Here is a 20,947-nt window from a genome sequence, read left to right as displayed (position 1 = left end):
GCTACCTATTTTACTGATATCGCTATGGTTTGTTGCCTATATTTATAATGGGAGAAAATACATTCCTAAATTCATACAGCTAATAAGGGGCAGGATTAGTAAAAATAATGTAATTTTTTCCCATCCAAGTTCATGAGCCCCATGAATTCTATCCATGGATTCCCAGGAGGCCTGCAAACTCAAATTTAAGAACGTCTGAGACAGAAATATGCCCACCATCCATTCATCTACCTCTACTTCCAAACTATTGCTTAAATTTGCATCAGTTGGAAAATTAGATAATCAAGTATGCTAGTTATATACACAAAGAATTAAGCAGAATCTCAGTAAGAGCAAGAAGGTATGTCTATACATTTATAACTGGACCTTCTGCATCAATTTTTGCATTTCAGAAGTTCTTCTGTTTTCTGATTCTTAACTGTGTTTCAGATAGTTCAGTTGCTAAAAATGCACCACTGGATAATTTCTTCTGCATCAGCATATTAATAATGTCAAGATCCAAGCACACCTCAATATACCAAGACAAACTGCAGAGTTTTTAGGCAGGCAGTGCCTGAGTTATCCTCACTACAAAATAATGATGTCTCATTTTTCAAAAAAGAATCATAATTTATTCCAATTGCCCCAGACTAATTACAATGTGAGAATGCATGTGGATACGAAAATGTGAGACAAAGGTACTTCTCCTCCTAACCTGACTTTTAACTGAATGGACATATGCTTTTTATTCACCTAGAATCCTGAATAGCTTCCTAGGACCATTCTGACCATTTTGTTCAAATAAGAGTATAAAATTCTTCTTACATTTGCGTTGTGTATTTTGTGTTCAAATACCTCATCTAAAATCTCAGACTTCTGTTGAATGTTTAGAATTGTTGAAATGATATCCACAATAAAATTCAAAACTATTACCTCACAATGCTTAATCATTCATTCCTTATGTTGTAAGTATAATTATTTCCCTACTCTCCTACTTTTTTTTTTTTTGGCTGATTAAGAAACTAACTTGATTACAAAATTAATTAGGAACAAAGTTGAGATTTAAACATAGAGCTTCTGACCCCCCCAAACGAGCTCTTCTGCACTCTCCCATATTTTTTCACACTTATTTCAGGTATATTATTTAAAGGAGTCACTCTCCCCCTGTCCTGTTTTTCTGAGGAGAGATGAAATGAGTTTTCTCACCATCTAGATTCTAGCAGTTTTTAATACTCAGTGCTTCTGCCCAAGGCCCATTATTAAGGAAATCATTACTTCCCATTTAATATTTACAATATTTTCAATAATATTTCTATTAAAAGAAATATTGAATAAGTGACCATTGTCAGAAACACAGGGCTGTGTTCATTAAAATATTATAGGAGTTATGAATATGTAGTCTAAGACCTGGAAATAAGTAGCAGTGATAGAGGGACAGCAAAACCAAAAATAATCATGAACTCTCAATTCAAGTAGCATCAAATATACTGGAAGAAAGGGTCTGAGTTAGCTAAGAAATCATGGGTTCATTTTGCCTTTACTCATTAAAAAGAAATAATAAAGTTACTTAGACTATGTGCCAGGTGCTGGTCCAGCTTCTGAGGACACAGCACAGAAGTATATAACAGAGGTTAATCTGATGATAGATGGATGGGAGGATACTTTGAATAATCAACCAGCATGATATTCCCCCAATTTCCACCCTAATATAAAAGAACAGAAGCAGTTCAAGTTTAAGGTTGATCTTTCATGAAGTGACATTTGGTAGGTGTCTTCCAGACACTTCTTTTCTCCACACCTGTTTGCTGTGGCCTGAAATTCTATTATGAGAAGACAAACCATTGTTGCCACAATTGCAGAAAAATAATAAAAGATTCAACTGCCAAACAGAACTAACACACTAGCTGGAATGTACTCATTTAAAAAAGTATAATCGGGTAATAAAACACACAGTGAATATGATCAAGTCCTTTACAGGCTTTGATAATGGGGAGAAAATTAGAGACCTCAGACAGCCATGGACATTTTAAGGTAAAAGCAGAATCATTAGTGAGGGAAGAACAAGTAAAAATGAAAATCTACTTATACTTCTGGCTCAGTCTGCCTTCAATTCTATGGACAAATAAAATGCATGGCAGAGGACACTGTGAAACAGACCCTCCTGAATACGCACGAGAGAAGCACAAACATCCATCATTAGCAGATGAAGTAGATCAGCATCGCCTCATATGTTTAACGAACTTGTCTCCTGGCACTGATTTGTTGACTGGCTTAGCACTCAACTTCTTAGAGACTTATTTCTGGAGAATTAACCAATGAAGGAATTTTTGTCCTTCCCCGAGATTAACTCACAGCTAAGTACCAATTCAATTAGACAGGTATCTGCCCCACAATAGTGTATCTCCCTGACAGACATTCCACAAGGGAAAAAGGAATGAGAGGGTCACTCAAAAGAATAAAACATTCTATCAAGGAGAAGATGGTAATTCAAAACTCTAAGACATGTTATTTGATTTTTTCCCCAACTATTATCTATTCTTTGTTTGTCAAAATAACACTTGTGTATTGGCTGAGGGAAGTGGTTTCTATCTCAAGGACTATAAAACTACTCTCTGTTTATAAAAAGAGCATGTGTTTGTTTTTTTTAATCACATATGGCTATCATCTCACAATGATTTTTGCATTATTCCAAAGAAAGGAAAGTTCTTACACGATAAAAGCAATTTGCACATATGAGTTCACTACCTGAAGCCATGGAAAACAGAAAATATACAGATGTATTGAAAAGAAAGAAGAAGTATGTTTTGTTGTAAAATGAATTTGAACTAAAACTTTTTTTTTAATGGTGACAACACTGTTAAGCCAGGGGGTGCTGCAATATGGTGAATCAATTTTACTCAATTTTACTGTTTGAACATGGCACTTAGTTGTTTTATGCCAAACTTCTTAAACTGTAACCTGAAGACAGTTCCAAGATCCAAACAAGAGTATTTAAAAAGATAAGCTGATAACTTTAAGGTAAAGTTTGATGTAAGGTTTAGGGTAGGACACAAAGATACTCATTCCATTCAGCTTGGGCCTTAATCTTGGTGGTTAATTGGAAGAACAGCATAGATTTCAAACAGCTAATTAAGCTAATTTATTTAAAACTTCAGCACAAACAAATCTGAATATTTGTATTCTACTCTCACAGCAAAGAACGTTCAATATGTGAAGAGATGAGAGGAGAAAAGAGGAAGAAAAATACTACTAGCCAAGAATCAACTTTAATTTTAAATTACCTCTATATGTGAGCTGAGACTTTTGTCAAAGTATCAACCAATACTTAAAAAAAATCAGGGAATTAATTAGATGTTTAAAAACAAAAACACTTTCATTTTGACTTATCTTTTCCTTTCAGAACTATCAAACAAAAGTTTTTTAGAGGATTTATTCAATGTGCTAAGACAAAATTTTGGCATCTCTGACAAGACAGTATCCTCCAAACTACTCTCTAAAATCCTTAAACATTCTACTTCGGGCAAGGGTGGGTTTTGCAGGAATGGGAAAGAAATGTGTTTCTTTCATTTCTACCTGCTTTTTACTTTAGGTTTTAGCCCATTTCTAGCCTCATTTTGGGACTCCCCTCAAATGGAGAATGACTTCTGGCATAGGACAGTGAAGGACCAATATTAATTGTCTGTCCAGACCAAAGCAATATAAATGCATTTGACAGGTGGTTAGAAAGGAAAAAAAAAGAGACCCAGGTGTGTGCTATTTGGGGAATAACTATACAGTGGTCCAGTAATCCTAACCTCTACCCAGTTAGGATGGCAGCATCTCTAGAAAATATAGCTGGCAAACTGAGACCTGCATGAGATGATCTATACAAAAAGTTGCTCATATATGATGTCCTGCTGTTTTTCATTTAAGTAGCATGGAACTAGTCGGTGTCTGTCACAGACTGCTTGTGGTTAAGGGTCCTGGGCACCAAAATGGCCTCTGTAGTGTGCACACAAGTTCTCTATTCTCATGCATTTTTTTTTTTTTTGCGGTATGCGGGCCTCTCACTGCTGTGGCCTCTCCCGTTGTGGAGCACAGGCTCCAGACGCGCAGGCTCAGCAGCCATGGCTCACGGGCCCAGCCTCTCCGCGGCATGTGGGATCTTCCCGGACCGTGGCACGAACCCACGTCCCCTGCATCGGCAGGCGGACTCTCAACCACTGTGCCACCAGGGGAAGCCCCTATTCTCATGCATTTTATGAAACGTTTTTCTTTGTGGAAAACATCCAGTAAAAGCTTATGCAATTTCATCTAACTACAAATTCAGGATAAGCACTTGGGTTTAAACCCCAAGTATTTCAGATGGTAAAATAAATTCATTTTCTCATCTATGAAATACGTGAACTGTTTTAGATAGCCTTTACCACAGCCTCTTTGGGTTCTAAGATTGCCTCTCCTCATTGTCTATCTTTTCCTTATTAAACTGCATATACTCAATAAAGGGTCAATTTTTAAAATTTGTATCTGTGTTTTTCTTAGGAAACAAGTCAGCTAGTAAGGAAGCAATGTTCTGTTGAATAGAAAAGACAAAAAAGAGAAGAAATAGATTGGGGAGGGGACTGGAGAAATTATAGATAAACTTTTCCTGGGATAGAAAACAACGAAGAGCATCCCCCCAAATTATAAAGGAAACACAACATAAAGAAGGTCTTGGTGCATTGTATTAAAGCTAACAAGAGGTAGAAACTTCCAAGATGACATTTGAGATTTGAGTTTGAATTTGACTTGGCAAAACATGAACAAATAAACAAGCAAACAAAAAGATTAGTTCCTTCCAGCTAGTTCAGACTTGTTACAACTTTTCCCCTTGGCAGGGAGAAAGATCCAAATATAGACATTCCTCCCTCTGAGGGAGATTCTTGGATTTAATGGCAAAGGACACCTTTTCTAGATTTCCATCTTTGCTCCATGTGTTTTCTATTGTTTGGGTTTTTCTCAATTTAGGGTACAAGGATTTTTTTCCCCTTTATTTAAAGTAAACTATTCACCAGTCTTGACCCAAATGAGGTTTATCTGCAGTGAAAAGACTGACTTCCATGTGAGGGGGATTCCACAAAGAAAAAGGATAATAAAGATATGGGATGTGAACAAACACCTCTCTATTCAATTTTACCAAAATTGTGAATTATGCTTTGTTTGTGTTTGTAGAGCTGCCTCTTTCAATATATTTTCAATAGACAACAAGGCACCAAGAACGCTGAGTAAATAACAGATGTTAAAAATAGCTACTACCTAACAACGTTACTGGAAGAATTAAAGTGCAGAAAACTCTGTCACATGTAAAGCCAATTTAAAACAAAGGCTGGCATAATACTGGTTCTTTGGTTCTTTTCAAATTAATAAAACACGTTAGCTCCAAACACATCTCTCTCACTTAAAACTATTTGGGTTGTTTTCAGTTTGTTTCTTTTCAACCCCCACTAAAATACACAATAGTGGATACTATTCTTGGTGTAATTTTGCTTTTTTTCCTTCATCTTTTTTTAAAAATATATATCCAGAGTGCCAGCATACATCTGCATGTGTGGACTATACATATGCCTTGTTTTCATACTCGGAGAGCACGGAAATTCTTCTTAAAGAAAGACTCTTTATACCAGATTCCATTAGGTCATGTTATTCAAATACAATATGACACAAAATTCATTTGTTCATTTGGTGTCTAGCTGCTAAGGAATACAGCCAAAAAGTTAACCTTTGCACAACAACAGAATACCAGTAGAGATCCTGATCATTGCCCATAGGCATGTACAGAACCTCTGAGCAAGGGGAACTACACTTTTGTATTAAAACCTAGAAGAGCATAGCATTATTGGGAAACTGCTATTTCTACCCCATATACAATGAAATAAATGCAGTGACTTCCATTCTACTTGCAAAAGCCCAGTAGCTTTTCTAGACCTCTCAAGTCATTTAACATATTTTAAACAGAAGCCCTATCACTTCTGCCTTTAAATAGCAAAACACAACTCCTGAAAAACCAAAGGTTCTGAAATGTCCCTTCAAGCCCACCAAAGGCAATGATTTAACTTTGCTTTTCTTAAAGACCAATTTCTACAGAGGAATGAATCTGACAAAGCAGTGAACACCATCTAAAATCATTTTTGAAAGTCTCACCTAAGTTACTATTCACATGTAAAAAATGCTGTCTATTACTTACATTTTGCTGTCACTTTGTAGCCCCCCAGAGGAGGGGCGTGGCCTTCTAATGCATCAAATCCAGCAGAAACCAGGACCATGTCCGGATCAAACTCTTTGGCCACAGGCTTCACTATAGTCCTGCACGGTAAAAAAGGCAACCAGTTACCCATGGGAATGGCAAATACCTTTAAAAATTGTGCAGTGAAAATGACTTGGTACAACCTCAAGAACATCCCAAGAATAAAGAAAAGGGGAAAAGAAAACACTATTTGAATGGACCAAAAACTTATCATTTTCTTAACACTGAATCACTGTTATTTTAGCATCCCAATTCAGTCTTTTTTTCTCCAAATTAAAAAAAAAAAATGCTTTGCAGGTACATGCTAAAGCCCGTCATATTACATGAACATCTGTGGCTGTTTTATCCCACTGCCTATAAAAAACTGCTTCTTCCAAGGGAGTGACTAATGTTTTACAGAGAAAGTCGAAGCTTTAGTGAAAACCCGGCTTGCTCCAGTTAGTGAGAACTTGGTGTAAATTTGAACTATAAATTTCTTTTGGGAAAAAGTTGCTTTTCCAACTTTTTTTAAGAAACATTTTAAAATGTTTGTCGTGGTAGGGGGTGACTCTTGCAAAGGAAAAACACGAAATTCCTTTAATAGAATCCAGATTATAATGTTAAGCGAGTCCAAGGTCAGAGACACCAGGAATGTGGCAGTCTCATCCCTGACAGCAGCCCCTGCTGGTCCCACTCAGACACTTCAGCACTTACCTCCTCAGCCTTCTCAGCCTTCCCTAACCCCTTCCTCCTCAGAGCTGGATCTGAGAGAGAATGACTAGTGGATGCTACTGGGCTTTATAAAACCAAATGGTTTTTTGCTGCAGGCTTCAAGACCAGTGTGCCATCATTTAAATTCAAAATTTCAAAGACTATTTAATGAAATGGGAATAGTTCACACTACCGTGAATTTAAAAATTAGTAAGTTCTCTTTTGTGTGTTTGAGAGAAACAACTAGACCAAATATTAAAATAGCTATCGTTGAACGATGACATAATTAAGTTCTTCTAACTTTTGTATATTTGCAAATTTCCCATATTTTTTACAATGACCACATATTAGTTTTATACTTAAATCTTTTTGCATGTAAACAAGAAGTTGTTCACGTTATAAAATAAAAACTTATTTGAAACTTACCTACATAGAGATAAAAATGAATTAAATATCTTTCATAACTGTACTACTGTCATAAAAGTATAAAAGTTCAATCCTTCAAAATCATAAATGTACACGTAAGTGACTTCCACGATAGCCTTGCCAACATTTGGAAAGCTACTTATACCTGAATTGGCCCATCTGTGAAAGTGAAAATTTAATTTTGTTTACCATGTACCACTTCATTATTTTACTCTTCAGCAAAATTAAGAATCTCTAATACATTATCAGGAGAGATATTCAATACTGTTCCTTCCTAATAATACCAATAATTTTTTACAAAAGTGTCACATGTTATGAAGTCACTACTTTTCATATGTGTGAAATAGCCATGTTATGTATGTGGTTGGACTATTAGATGTTGGAATAAATTGTCTCAAAGAATCAAGAGTGTTTTACCAAGGTACTCCATCTATTTAGCTTGATTAATCCTATGTACAATCTTAGAGAACAAACACTACACTCTTAGGAAAATATGGAGGTAGATGATTAAGCAATGCTGTCCCTTCAGTCATATGCATTACAGTAACCATGCATTATAGTTTTCCACCTCCTTTCCCTCTCTTTGGAAGATTTCCTCCCCTACTATTCTTTCTCCCCAGTCAATCTATACTTGTAAGATTAATTGAAGGGTAAACATCCTTCAAGGCACAGCTCACTTACTACCTTCTCCATAAAGGCTTCCCTCTACATATGGATATAAAATATATATGTATATATTTTTGAAAGACAAAGATAGAACAGGAGACAAGGTCTGCAAACATAATTTTAGAATATGGGAAATTTACAGATGATGTACAGAGGGGAAAGCTGAAGCATAAGTGTAAATCTGCAGAGAGGGAGCCACAAAAAGCAAGCTAACTTTTCTCTGTCTTCCTGGAGGAACAAACTGGCCAAAGAGAAAATACCTAGAGAGACTGACATTTCTGAGTCACTCAGACCAACAGTCAGGTTTTTTCCTCTATTTTCCTATAGTGAATTCACCAGTCAAAAAGGCCCCCTCAGTTAGACAGAGCTCTCACTTATCTTTTCAATGCCCCTTTCTTAAATATGATGGACTGTGTGAAGAAAGTTTCTAGCATGAAAGACAAGTAACATGCAAACAAATGAATAAATGAAAGGGAACTCTGCAAACAAGAGAAAATGCAGGGAAGAGACTGTAATTACAGAAATTTTGATTATCCTCAAAGACATAATACATCTATGAAATGAAAAGAGGGTGCTATTAAGAAAAAGAAGAAACAGCAAACAAAATGTGTAATAGACTTTTTAGAAGATAAAGTTGACAAATTCTCTCAGAAAGTACAACATAAAACGGAGATGTGAAAAATAGGCAAGAAACCTGAAGGACTCATTTAGGAAATTATGTTATGAAGGAAAGTCTAAGGAAAATATTTTAAAAATTATAATCTCATATACATCCAAGCTGCAAAACTGAGTAGATAATAGTGTTTCAGATATTTAAAATATCAAACAAAAAGATATTATCTCCCACAAACATTATCAAAGGAAGGTATTGGATGCCTCCATCAAAATGAAGGCATAAACTAAAAAAGAGAATGAGACACAAACCATTCCCTCCAACAAAACATTTTTATAAATGTCCATTTTTCCCATAATTTAAAAAAAAAGATCTAACCTTAGAACAAAATAGAAATTTGGTCTGCAATTGGAAATTTGATATGGACTGGAGTTGGTTTTAATTCCAATGCAACTATTTTGTTAATAAAGACCTTACCCACTTACAGAGGAAATATGTTTATTTGGAGATACGCCACATATCTCCAAATATACAGAATCCACTAGTTTCTGTCTGAAGCAAATACCACATTTGTTACGTATGTTATTCCTGAATATACAAACGTGGATTTTACAATTTCACACAGGCTTTCAAAATGCTCTATTTCACAAGACTAATCCTATACACTTGAATTCACTCCAAAAAATAAGGAAAAATGGAAAATTTGAAAAACAATACATCACTTGATAAACTCCTTCCATTTAAAAACATACATGCTTAGAATTGTGTCCGAGTAGTAGCTGTTTGTTGAATGAGTCAATGATGCATGATTATAAGAGTTGTGTAATGCTATGCTACAACAGATTCTGGATATTGAAGAACTCTATGATAACAGGCACTTATTGGTGGTGATATTGATAAGGTTCATTCAGGCATTTTAACAAGTATGGATTCAGTGTCTACCATCTTGCAAATACTGTTTGGCTTAAAGATGTGCTAAATTTTGAACTGAAACTTATTTATTTTCCCATTGTTAGTATTAAACTCTTTAATGCTCAGTTCTCTGATAAACTGATGAGACTAAGACTCCACAGATCTCCTTATTGTGGCAAGTATTTTAGCAATGTACGTGGAAGTGTTTGTACTCTTCTTTTTATGTTAGTCTAGATTGATTTTTATTCAAAAGATCTATCATGTTTGAAAGACTGAAAATATATTGGGAGTACTGAGTGGGGAAAATAATATAATTTTTCTTAAATAGAACAAATCCTCAAAGGCATTTATTTAATATTTTATCTGAATTATTGGATTTTATGGTAAAACACAGCAAACAAAGCATATGTGTTAGTCCCTCATTATTTCCCAATATCCCACTGGAAGAAAATTATAAAAATATACATATGGGGGCTTCCCTGGTGGCACAGTGGTTGAGAGTCCACCTGCCGATGCAGGGGACACGGGTTCGTGCCCTGGTCCGGGAAGATCCCACATGCCGCGGAGTGGCTGGGCCTCTGAGCCATGGCCGCTGAGCCTGCGTGTCCGGAGCCTGTGCTCCGCAATGGGAGAGGCCACAACAGTGAGAGGCCTGTGTACCACAAAAAAAAAAAAATGAACTCATGGCTTTAAATATATATCAGGCAAACAGACCCAGAAAAACCTTTAGATATGTGTGTATGTATGGGTTATTACGCATTTCCTAAAAGCAATGACAGCACAGTAGCAAACAGTACAGTTAGCAACAATCTGCAAAAAAAGGATCCAGGGGAGGAGCTTCAAGATGGCGGAGGAGTGAGACATGGAGATCTCCTTCCTCAAAACAAATACATCAGAAATACATCTACATGTGGAACAACTCCTACAGAAAACCTACTGAAAGCTGGCAGAAGACCTCAGACCTCCCAAAAGTCTGAGCTGTGTAGATGACAGGCTCTTTGCACTCCAGCCAGGTGTCAGGGCTGTGCCTCTGAGGTGGGAGAGGCAAGTTCAGGACACTGGTCCACCAGAGACCTCCCAGCTCCATATAATATCAAACGGCGAAAATCTCCCAGAGATCTCCATCTGAACGCCATGACTCAGCTCCACACAATGACCAGCAAGCTACAGTGCTGGACACCCTATGCCCAACAAGTAGCAAGACAGGAACACAACCCCATCCATTAGCAGAGAGGCTGCCTAAAATCATAATAAGGTCACAGACACCCCAAAACACACCACCAGACATGGGCCTGCCCACCACAAAGACAAGATCCAGCCTCATGAGCCAGAACAAAGACACTAGTTCCCTCCACTAGGAAGCCTACAAAACCCACTGAATCAATCTTAGCCACTGGCAACAGACACAAAAAACCGGAAACTACGAACCTGCAGCCTGCGAAAAGGAGACCCCAAACACAGTAAGTTAAGCAAAATGAGAAGACAAAGAAACACAAAACAGATGAAGGAGCAAGGTAAAAACACACCAGACCTAACAAATGAAAAGGAAATAGGCAGTCTACCTGAAAAAGAATTCAGAATAATGATAGTAAAGATGATCCAAAATCTTGGAAATAGAATGGAGGAAATACAAGAAACATTTAACAAGGACCTAGAAGAACTAAAGAGCAAACAAACAATGATGAACAACAAAATAAATGAAATTAAAAATTCTCTAGAAGGGATCAATAGCAGAATAACTGAAGCAGAAAAAAGGAATAAGTGACCTGGAAGATAAAATAGTGGAAATAACTACTGCAGAGCAGAATAAAGAAAAAAGAATGAAAAGAATTGGGGACAGTCTCAGAGACCTCTGGGACATTAAATGCACCAACATGCAAATTATAGGGGTCCCAGAAGAAGAGAAAAGGAAAGGGTCAGAGAAAATATTTGAAGAGATTATAGTTGAAAAGTTCCCTAATATGGGAAAGGAAATAGTTAATCAAGTCCAGGAAGCACAGAGAGACCCATACAGGATAAATCCAAGGAGAAACACACCAAGACAAATATTAACCAAACTATCAAAAAGTAAGTAAAAAGAAAAAATATTAAAAGCAGCAAGGGAAAAAGGACAAAAAACATACAAGGGAATCCACATAAGTTTAACAGCTGATCTTTCAGCAGAAACTTTGCAAGCAAGAAGGGAGTGGCAGGGCTTCCCTGGTGGCGCAGTGGTTGAGAGTCCGCCTGCCGATGCAGGGGATACGGGTTTGTGCCCCGGTCCGGGAAGATCCCACATGCCGCAGAGCGGCTGGGCCCGTGAGCCATGGCCGCTGAGCCTGCGCGTCCGGAGCCTGTGCTCTGCAACGGGAGAGGCCACAACAGTGAGAGGCCTGCATACTCAAAAAACAAACAAACAAAAGAAGCGAGTGGCAGGACAGATTTCAAGTGATGAAAGGGAAAAACGAACAACTAAAATTACTCTACCCAGCAAGGATCTCATTTAGATTTGATGGAGAAATTAAAACCTTTACAGACAAGCAAAAGCTGAGAGAATTCAGCACAATAAAACCAGCTTTATAACAAATTCTAAAGGAACTTCTCTAGGCAGGAAATACAAGAGGAGGAGAAGACCTACAATAACAAACCCAAAACAATTAAGAAAATGGTAATAGGAACATACATATCGATAATTACCTTCAATGTAAATGGATTAAATGCTCCAACCAAAAGACACAGACTGGCTGAATGGATCAAAACAACACCTGTATATATGCTGTCTACAAGACACCCACTTCAGACCTAGGGACATATACAGACTGAAAGTGAAGGGATGGAAAAAGATATTCCATGCAAATGGAAATCAAAAGAAAGCTGGAGTAGCAATTCTACTATCAGACAAAATAGACTATAAAACAAAGACTATTACAAGAGGCAAAGAAAGACACTACATAATGATCAAGGGATCAGCCCAAGAAGAAGATATAACAATTGTAAATATTTATGCACACAACATAGGAGCACCTAAATATATAAGGCAAATACTAACAGTCATAAAAGGGGAAATCGACAGTAACACAATCATAGTAGGGGACTTTAACACCCCACTTTCACCAATGGACAGATCATCCAAAATGAAAATAAATAAGGAAACACAAGCGTTAAATGATACATTAAACGAGATGGACTTAATTATTATTTATAGGACATTCCATCCAAAAACAACAGAATACACATTTTCTCAAGTGTTCATGGAACATTCTCCAGGATAGATCATATCTTGGGTCACAAATCAAGCCTTGGTAAATTTAAGAAAATTGAAATTGTATCATGTATCTTTTCTGACCAAAACACTATGAGATTAGATATCAATTACAGGAAAAAATGTGTAAAAAATACAAACAAACACATGGAGGCTAAACAATACACTACTTAATAACCAAGAGATCACTGAAGAAACCAAAGAGGAAATCAAAAAATACCTAAAAACAAATGACAATGAAAACACGATGACCCAAAACTTACGGGATGCAGCAAAAGTAGTTCTAAAAGGGAAGTGTATAGCAATACAATCCTACCTTAAGAAACAAGTAACATCTCAAATAAACAACCTAAGCTTACATCTAAAGCATTCAGAGAAAGAAGAACAAGAAAACCCCAAAGTAAGCAAAAGGAAAGAAATCATAAAGATCAGATCAGAAATAAATGAAAAAGAAATGAAGGAAATGATAGCAAAGATCAATAAAACTAAAAGTTGGTTCTTTGAGAAGATAAACAAAATTGATAAACCATTAGCCAGACTCATCAAGAAAAAGAGGGAGAGGACTCAAAGCAATAGAATTAGAAATGAAAAAGGGGAAGTAACAAGTGACACTGCAAAAATACAAAGGATCATGAGAGATTACTACAAGCAACTATATGCCAAAAAAATGGACAACCTCGAAGAAATGGACAAATTCTTAGAAATGCACAACTACCAAGACTGAAGGAAGAAATACAACATATAAACAGACAAATCACAAGCACTGAAATTGAAACTGTGATTAAAAATCTTCCAGCAAACAAAAGCCCAGGACCAGATGGCTTCACAGGCGAATTCTATCAAACATTTAGAGAAGAGCTAACAACTAATCTTCTCAAACTCTTGCAAAATATAGCAGAGGGAGGAAGACTCCCAAACTCATTCTACAAGGCCACCATCACCCTGATACCAAACCATACAAAGATGTCACAAAGAAAGTAAACTACAGGCCAATATCACTGATGAACATAGATGCAAAAATCCTCAACAAAATGCTAGCAAACATTCCAACAGCACATTAAAAGGATCATACAATATGATCAAGTGGGGTTTATCCCAGGAATGCAAGGATTCTTCAATATACGCAAATCAATCAATGTGATACGCCATATTAACAAACTGAAGGAGAAAAACCATATGATCATCTCAATCGATGCAGAGAAAGCTTTTGACAAAATTCAACACCCATTTATGATAAAAACTCCCCAGAAAGTAGGCATAGAAGGAACTTTCCTCAACATAATAAAGGCCATATATGACAAACCCACAGCCAACATTGTCCTCAATGGTGAAAAACTGAAACCATTTCCACTAAGATCAGAAACAGGACAAGTTTGCCCACTCTCACCAGTATTATTCAACAGAGTTTTGGAAGGCTTAGCCACAGCAATCAGAGAAGAAAAAGAAATAAATGGAATCCAAATTGGAAAAGAAGAAGTAAAGTTGTCACTGTTTGCAGATGACATGATACTATACATACAGAATCCTAAAGATGCCACCAGAAAACTACTAGAGATAATCAATGAACTTGGTAATGTAGCAGGATACAAAATTAATCCACAGAATTCTCTTGCATTCCTATATACTAATGATGAAAAATCTGAAAGTGAAATTAAGAAAACATTCCCATTTACCACTGCAACAAAATGAATAATACCTAGGAATCAACCTACCTAAGGAGACAAAAGACCTGTATGCAGAATACTATTAAGACACTGATGAAAGAAATTAAAGATGATACAAACAGATGGAGAGATATACATGTTCTTGGATTGGAAGAATCAACATTATGAAAATGACTCTACTACCCAAAGCAATCTACAGATTCAACGCAATCCCTATCAAACTAACACGGGCATTCTTCACAGAACTAGAACAAAAATTTTCACAATTTGTATGGAAACACAAAAGACCCCAAATAGCCAAAGCAGTCTTGAGAAAGAAAAAAGGAGCTGGAGGAATCAGGCTCCTGGGCTTCAGACTATACTACAAAGCTACAGTAATCAAGACAGTATTGTACTGGCACAGAAACAGAAATATAGATCAAACAGAAACATAGATCAATAGGAAGCCCAGAGATAAACCTACACACATATGGTCACCTTATCTTTGATAAAGGAGGCAAGAATATATAGTCGAGAAAAGACAGCCTCTTCAATAAGTGGTGCTGGGAAAACTGGACAGCTACATGTAAAAGAATGAAATTAGAACACTCCCTAGAAAAATAAACTCAAAATGGATTAAAGACCTAAATGTAAAGCCAGACACTGTCAAACTCTTAGAGGAAAACATAGACATAACACTCTATGACATAAATCACAGATCCTTTTTGATCCACCTCCTAGAGATATGGAAATAAAAACAAATATAAACAAATGGGACCTAATGAAACTTAAAAGCTTTTTCACAGCAAAGGAAACCATAAACAAGACCAAAAGACAACCCTCAGAATGGGAGAAAGTATTTGCAAATGAAGCAACTGACAAAGGATTAATCTCCAAAATTTACAAGCAGCTCATGCAGCTCAATACCAAAAAAACAAACAACCCAATCCAAAAATGGGCAGAAGACCTAAATAGACATTTCTCCAAAGAAGGTATATAGATTGCTAACAAACACATGAAAGAATGCTCAATATCACTAATCATTGGAGAAATGCAAATCAAAACTACAATGCGATATCATCTCACACCAGTCAGAGGGACCATCATCAAAAAATCTACAAACAATAAATGCTGGAGAGGGTGTGGAGAAAAGGGAACCCTCATACACTGTTGGTGGGAATATAAATTGATACACCCACCTGGAAAACAGTATGGAGATACCTTAAAAAACTAAATATATAACTACCATATAACCCAGCAATCCCACTACTGAGCATATACCCTGAGAAAACCATAATTCAAAAAGAGTCATGTACCACAATGTTCATTGCAGCTGTATTTACAATAGCCAGGACATGGAAGCAACCTAAGTGTCCATCAACAGATGAATGGATAAAGAAGATGTGGCATGTATACAGAATGGAATATTACTCTGCCATAAAAAGAAACGAAATTGAGTTACTTCTAGTGAGGTGGATGGACCTCGAGTTTGTCATACAGAGTGAAGTAAGTCAGATAGAGAAAAACAAATACTGTATGCTAACACATATATATGGAATCTTAAAAAAAAAAAAGGTCATGAAGAACCTAGGGGCAAGATGGGAATAAAGATGCAGACCTACTAGAGAATGGACTTGAGGACACGTGGAGGGCGACGGATAAGCTGGGACAAAGTGAGAGAGTTCTAGTGTATATATGGAGATATATACACTACCAAATGTAAAACGGATAGCTAGTGCGAAGCAGTCGCATAGCAGAGAGATCAGTTTAGTGCTTTGTGACCAGCTAGAAGGGTGGGATATGGAGGGTGGCAGGGAGGGAGATGCAAGAGGGAAGCATATGGGGGTATATGTATATGTATAACTGAATCACTTTGTTATAAAGCAGAAACTAACACACCATTGTAAAGCAATTATACTCCAATAAAAATGTTAAAAACAACAACAAAAAAGGATCCAGGGATCCCTGGAGAAGCGGTTGATTCCAGGCCTGTGTCAGGGAAAATACAAAGTATTTCTGGAATATCTTCTGGTGACAGAAAACAATGAAAGGCTCAAAGAGATAGGGGCATGTCAGCAGGGCATATAAGGCAAGGTGAAAGAGCTCCCAATGGCCAAAGCTGTGACAATCTGAGGAGCAAAATAAACAATGATAGTACTGGATTATAAGCCATAGAGTCAAGTAAGTATCTAAGAATCCTTACAGAGATTAAAAAATAATAGAATAAATACAGAAAAGAAGAAATAGCTCTGCCTAAGGAAAACTTTCAACTAATAAGTATAGAAGAAATGAGGGAAATAGAAAATAAGCACTTGACCAAGATATTGTCGTAATAAAGTGATCAAGGTTTACATCTCTAGTGATAAGACATATTAACCTCACTACTCCCTAAGATAGTCAGATCAGTTCTGTAGTATTCTTGCTAAAAACATACAACCTCAAATCTAATAATGAGAAAATATCAAACAAACCCAAATTGAGGGTTATTTACAAAACAAACTGACCAGTACACTTTAAAAGTCATGGTCAGGAAAGACTAAGGACTTGCTACAGATTGGAGGAGACTAAGGAGACATGACATCTAAGTGCAACGTAAGGCTCTGGATTGGATACTGGAACAGAAAAAGGACATTCATGGGAAACCTTCGGTTCCATATAAAATCTGTAGCTTAGCTAACAGTATTATACAAATATTAATTTCTTAATTTTGATAATTGTGCTGTGGTTATGTAAGTATTAACATTAGGGGAAGCTGGGTGTAGGGCATACAGGAACTCTGTGCTATTCTTATAACTTTTCTGTAAGTCCAATAGTATTTTAAAATAAAATGCTACCAAGTATCAGAATCCAAAAAAGTGAATAGATGGATAACAAAAAGTGAGGATGTGAGAGTTGTCAACAAACAGATATTTTAAGTAAACTTCCAGAAAAGGGAAATTCCAGAAAAGGTGCATATTAAAAGAATGAAACAAAAAGAAGGCTACCACAGAAGAGATGGGAGACACTCTACCCAAAGGAACCCCACTGAAGAAACAGGTATGGTGAAGGAAAAAGAGGCAGGACTGAAAACAAGAAATTTAAAAATGTTAGCTGGTTAAGGAGGCCAGGACTATAGCTCAACACCTTATTTACCTTTCCTCTATGCCAGCAACCCAGGGAAAACATTCAGATGATTCTTTCTTAAGAAAAGGATGTATCTGGAGAAAGCCAAGCCCTCTAATGTGGATACTGTCCCCCACGTACAGTCATTTAGGAAGATACAGAGACCATGAGCCATCTTCTGGAATGCTACGCTAAGAGGGATTTGGCGGTCCATACACTCTATCCCACAGTGGCTGACACAGAGCTCCCAGTTGACCCATTTACACAACCACAGGGAAAACTGATACCAGTTACTACTTTCATGAATATCAATGGCAAATTAGGAATATCCCAGCATATACAAGGAGACACAATATTATGAAGAAAAACAAGTTTAAAATAAACATAAACAACTCTGGACAAAACAGAGATAGTTCAGGAACAGAAATAATAATCTCAAAGAGATTCAAGAAAACATTTTATCTAAAACGCAGATATGCTGTTATGAAAAAGAACAATTAAAGAACAAGGGAAGCACTTAAAGATAAAACTGCAATTGCATAAATTAGTAAGGTATCTGAAAAAGTAAAAATTGAAGTAGTCCCTTGTAAAAGGAAGCAGATAAAATATATAATGACAAGTGGGAAAACAGACATAAATGATCAATATAGAAGTCTCGTATTCGAATAATAGGGTCCGTGAGAATGCTGAGAAAGAGAGGAGAAAATTTTCAACTAGTAGCAGGAGATAATTTTAGGAACTGAAGAATGACTCAAGTCTCCAGATTTGATAAGTCTAACCACTGCCAAACTCTACGTATAACAACATATACACACTTAGACGTATTCTCATGAAACTTCAAATCCCCAGAGATCCTTAAAAAAAAGTTATCCTCAAAAAGAGATGAAGAATGAGATTGGCATTAAACTCCTAATCAGAAACACTGAATGTCCTTACATTCTGAGGGAAAATTATTTTTTTTTTTTTTGCGGTACGCGGGCCTCTCACTGTTGTGGCCTCTCCCGTTGCGGAGCACAGGCTCCGGACGCGCAGGCTCAGCAGCCATGCCTCACGGGCCCAGCCGCTCCGCGGCATGTAGGATCCTCCTGGACCAGGTCACGATCCCGTGTCCCCTGCATCGGCAGAAGGACTCTCAACTACCACGCCACCAGGGAAGCCTGGGAAAATTATTTTTAATCTTTAATTCTACTTCTAGCCATTACATACTAGGATTAAAGTATGTTAAACATACTTTAAGACATGTAAGGACTCAGAAGTTTCATTTCAACATACTCTTTCTGAATAATTCACTTGGGAATGTACTTCTACAAAGCAAGGAAGTAAAACAAAGAAATAGACAGGCATAGGACCAAAGTAGTATATATATCATAGGAAAATGATAAAGAGGGCCCACTGAGGATTTGTACATGTATTTCTTTGCTAGAACACAAATGACTGGACAATCACAACTAGCTGCTGGACAATCATCGACAGGAAGACACTGGAACTCAACAAAAAAGATACCCCCATAAAAGACAAAGAAGCCACAATGAGATGGTAGGAGAGGTGCAATCACAGTAAAATCAAATCCCGTAACTGGTGGGTGGGTGACTCACAGACTGGCCAACACTTATACCACAGAAGTTCACCCACTGGAGTGAAGGTTCTGAGCCCCGTGTCAGGCTTCCCAACCGGGGGTCCGGCAACGGGAGGAAGAATTCCTAGAGAATCAGACGTTGAAGCCTAGTGGGAATTGATTGTGGGACTTCTACAGGACTGGGGGAAACAGAGACTCCACTATTGGAGGGCACACACTAAGTAGGGACCCAGGGGAAGGAGCAGTGACCCCAGGGGAGACTGAACAGGACCTACCTGCTAGTGTTGGAGGGTCTCCTGCAGAGGTGGGGAATGGCTCTGTCTCACCGTGGGGACAAGGACACAGGCAGCAGAAGTTCTGGGAAGTACTCCTTGGTGTGAGCCCTCCCAGAGTCCATCATTAGCCCCACCAAAGAGCCCAGGAAGGCTCCAGTGTTGGGTTGCCTCAGGCCAAACAACCAATAGGGAAGGAACCCAGCCCCACACATCAACAGTCAAGTGGATTAAAGTTTTACTGAGCTCTGCCCACCAGAGCAACAGCCAGCTCTACCCACCACCAGTCCCTCCCATCAAGCCTCTTAGATACCCTCATCCACCAGGGGGCAGACAGCAGAAGCAAGAAGAACTACAATCCTGCAGCCTGTGGAACAAAAACCACATTCAAAGAATGATAGATAAGATGAAAAGGCAGAGGGCTATATACCAGGTGAAGGAACAAGATAAAACCCCAGAAAAACAGCTAAATGAAGCGGAGATAGGCAATCTTCCAGAAAAAGAATTCAGAATAATGATAGTGAAGAGGATCCAGGACCTCGGAAAAAGAATGGAGGCAAAGATTGAGAAGAGGCAAGAAATGTTTAACAAAGGCTTAGAAGAATTAAAGAGCAAACAAACAGAGATGAACAATACAATAACTGAAATGAAAACTACACTAGAAGGAATCAACAGCAGAATAAATGAGGCAGAAGAATGGATAAGTGACCTGGAAGACAGAATGGTGGAATTCACTGCTGCGAAACAGAATATAGAAAAAAGAATGAAAAGAAATGAAGACAGCCTAAGAGACCTCTGGGACAAGATTAAATTCAACAATATTTGCATTATAGGGGTCCCAGAAGGAGAAGAGAGAGAGAAAGGACCAAAGAAAATATTTGAAGAGATTATAGTCAAAAACTTCCCTAACATGGAAAAGGAAATAGCCAACCACGTCCAGGAAGCGCAGCAAGTCCCATACAGGATAAATCCAAGGAGAAACACACCGAGACACAGAATAATCAAACTGGCAAAAATTAAAGACAAAGAAAAATTATTGAAAGCAGCAAGGGAAAAATGACAAATAACATACAAGGGAACTCCCATAAGGTTAACAGCTGATTTCTCAGCAGAAACACTGTAAGTCAGAAGGGAGTGGCACGATAGACTTAAAGTGAAGAAAGGGAAGAACGTACAACCAAGATTACTCTTCCTGGCAAGGATCTCATTCAGCTTGGATGGAGAAATTAAAAGCTTTACAGACAAGCAAAAGCTAAGAGAATTCAGCACCACGAAACCAGCTCTACAGTGAAGGCTAAAGGAACTTCTCTAAGTGCGAAACACAAGAGAGGAAAAGGACCTACAAAAATAAACCCTAAAGAATTAAGAAAATGGTCATAGGAACATACATATCGATAATCACCTTAAACGTGAATGGATTAAGTGCTCCAACCAAAAGACACAGGCTTGCTGAATGGATACAAAAAGAAGACCCATATATATGCTGTCTATAAGAGACCCACCTCAGACCTAGGGACACATTCAGACTGAAAGTGAGGGGATGGAAAAAGATATTCAATGCAAAT

The 20,947-nt window shown here is 37.5% G+C and overlaps 1 protein-coding gene across 1 annotated transcript in view; it reads right to left on the bottom strand.

The window, feature by feature from the left end:
* HDAC9 (histone deacetylase 9) overlaps positions 1–20,947 on the bottom strand; it is an 812,002-nt gene that overhangs the window by 138,144 nt on the left and 652,911 nt on the right. Inside the window, exon 23 of the mRNA XM_060304692.2 lies at positions 6,182–6,300. Coding sequence (XP_060160675.1) covers positions 6,182–6,300 — 119 coding nt within the window. The remainder of the gene's footprint in view (positions 1–6,181; positions 6,301–20,947) is intronic.

Source organism: Globicephala melas, chromosome 9 (assembly GCF_963455315.2).
Source record: "Globicephala melas chromosome 9, mGloMel1.2, whole genome shotgun sequence".
NCBI lineage: Eukaryota > Metazoa > Chordata > Mammalia > Artiodactyla > Delphinidae > Globicephala > Globicephala melas.
The sequence above is the reverse complement of the archived record's forward strand: the minus strand, read 5'-3'. Positions and strand labels throughout refer to the sequence as shown.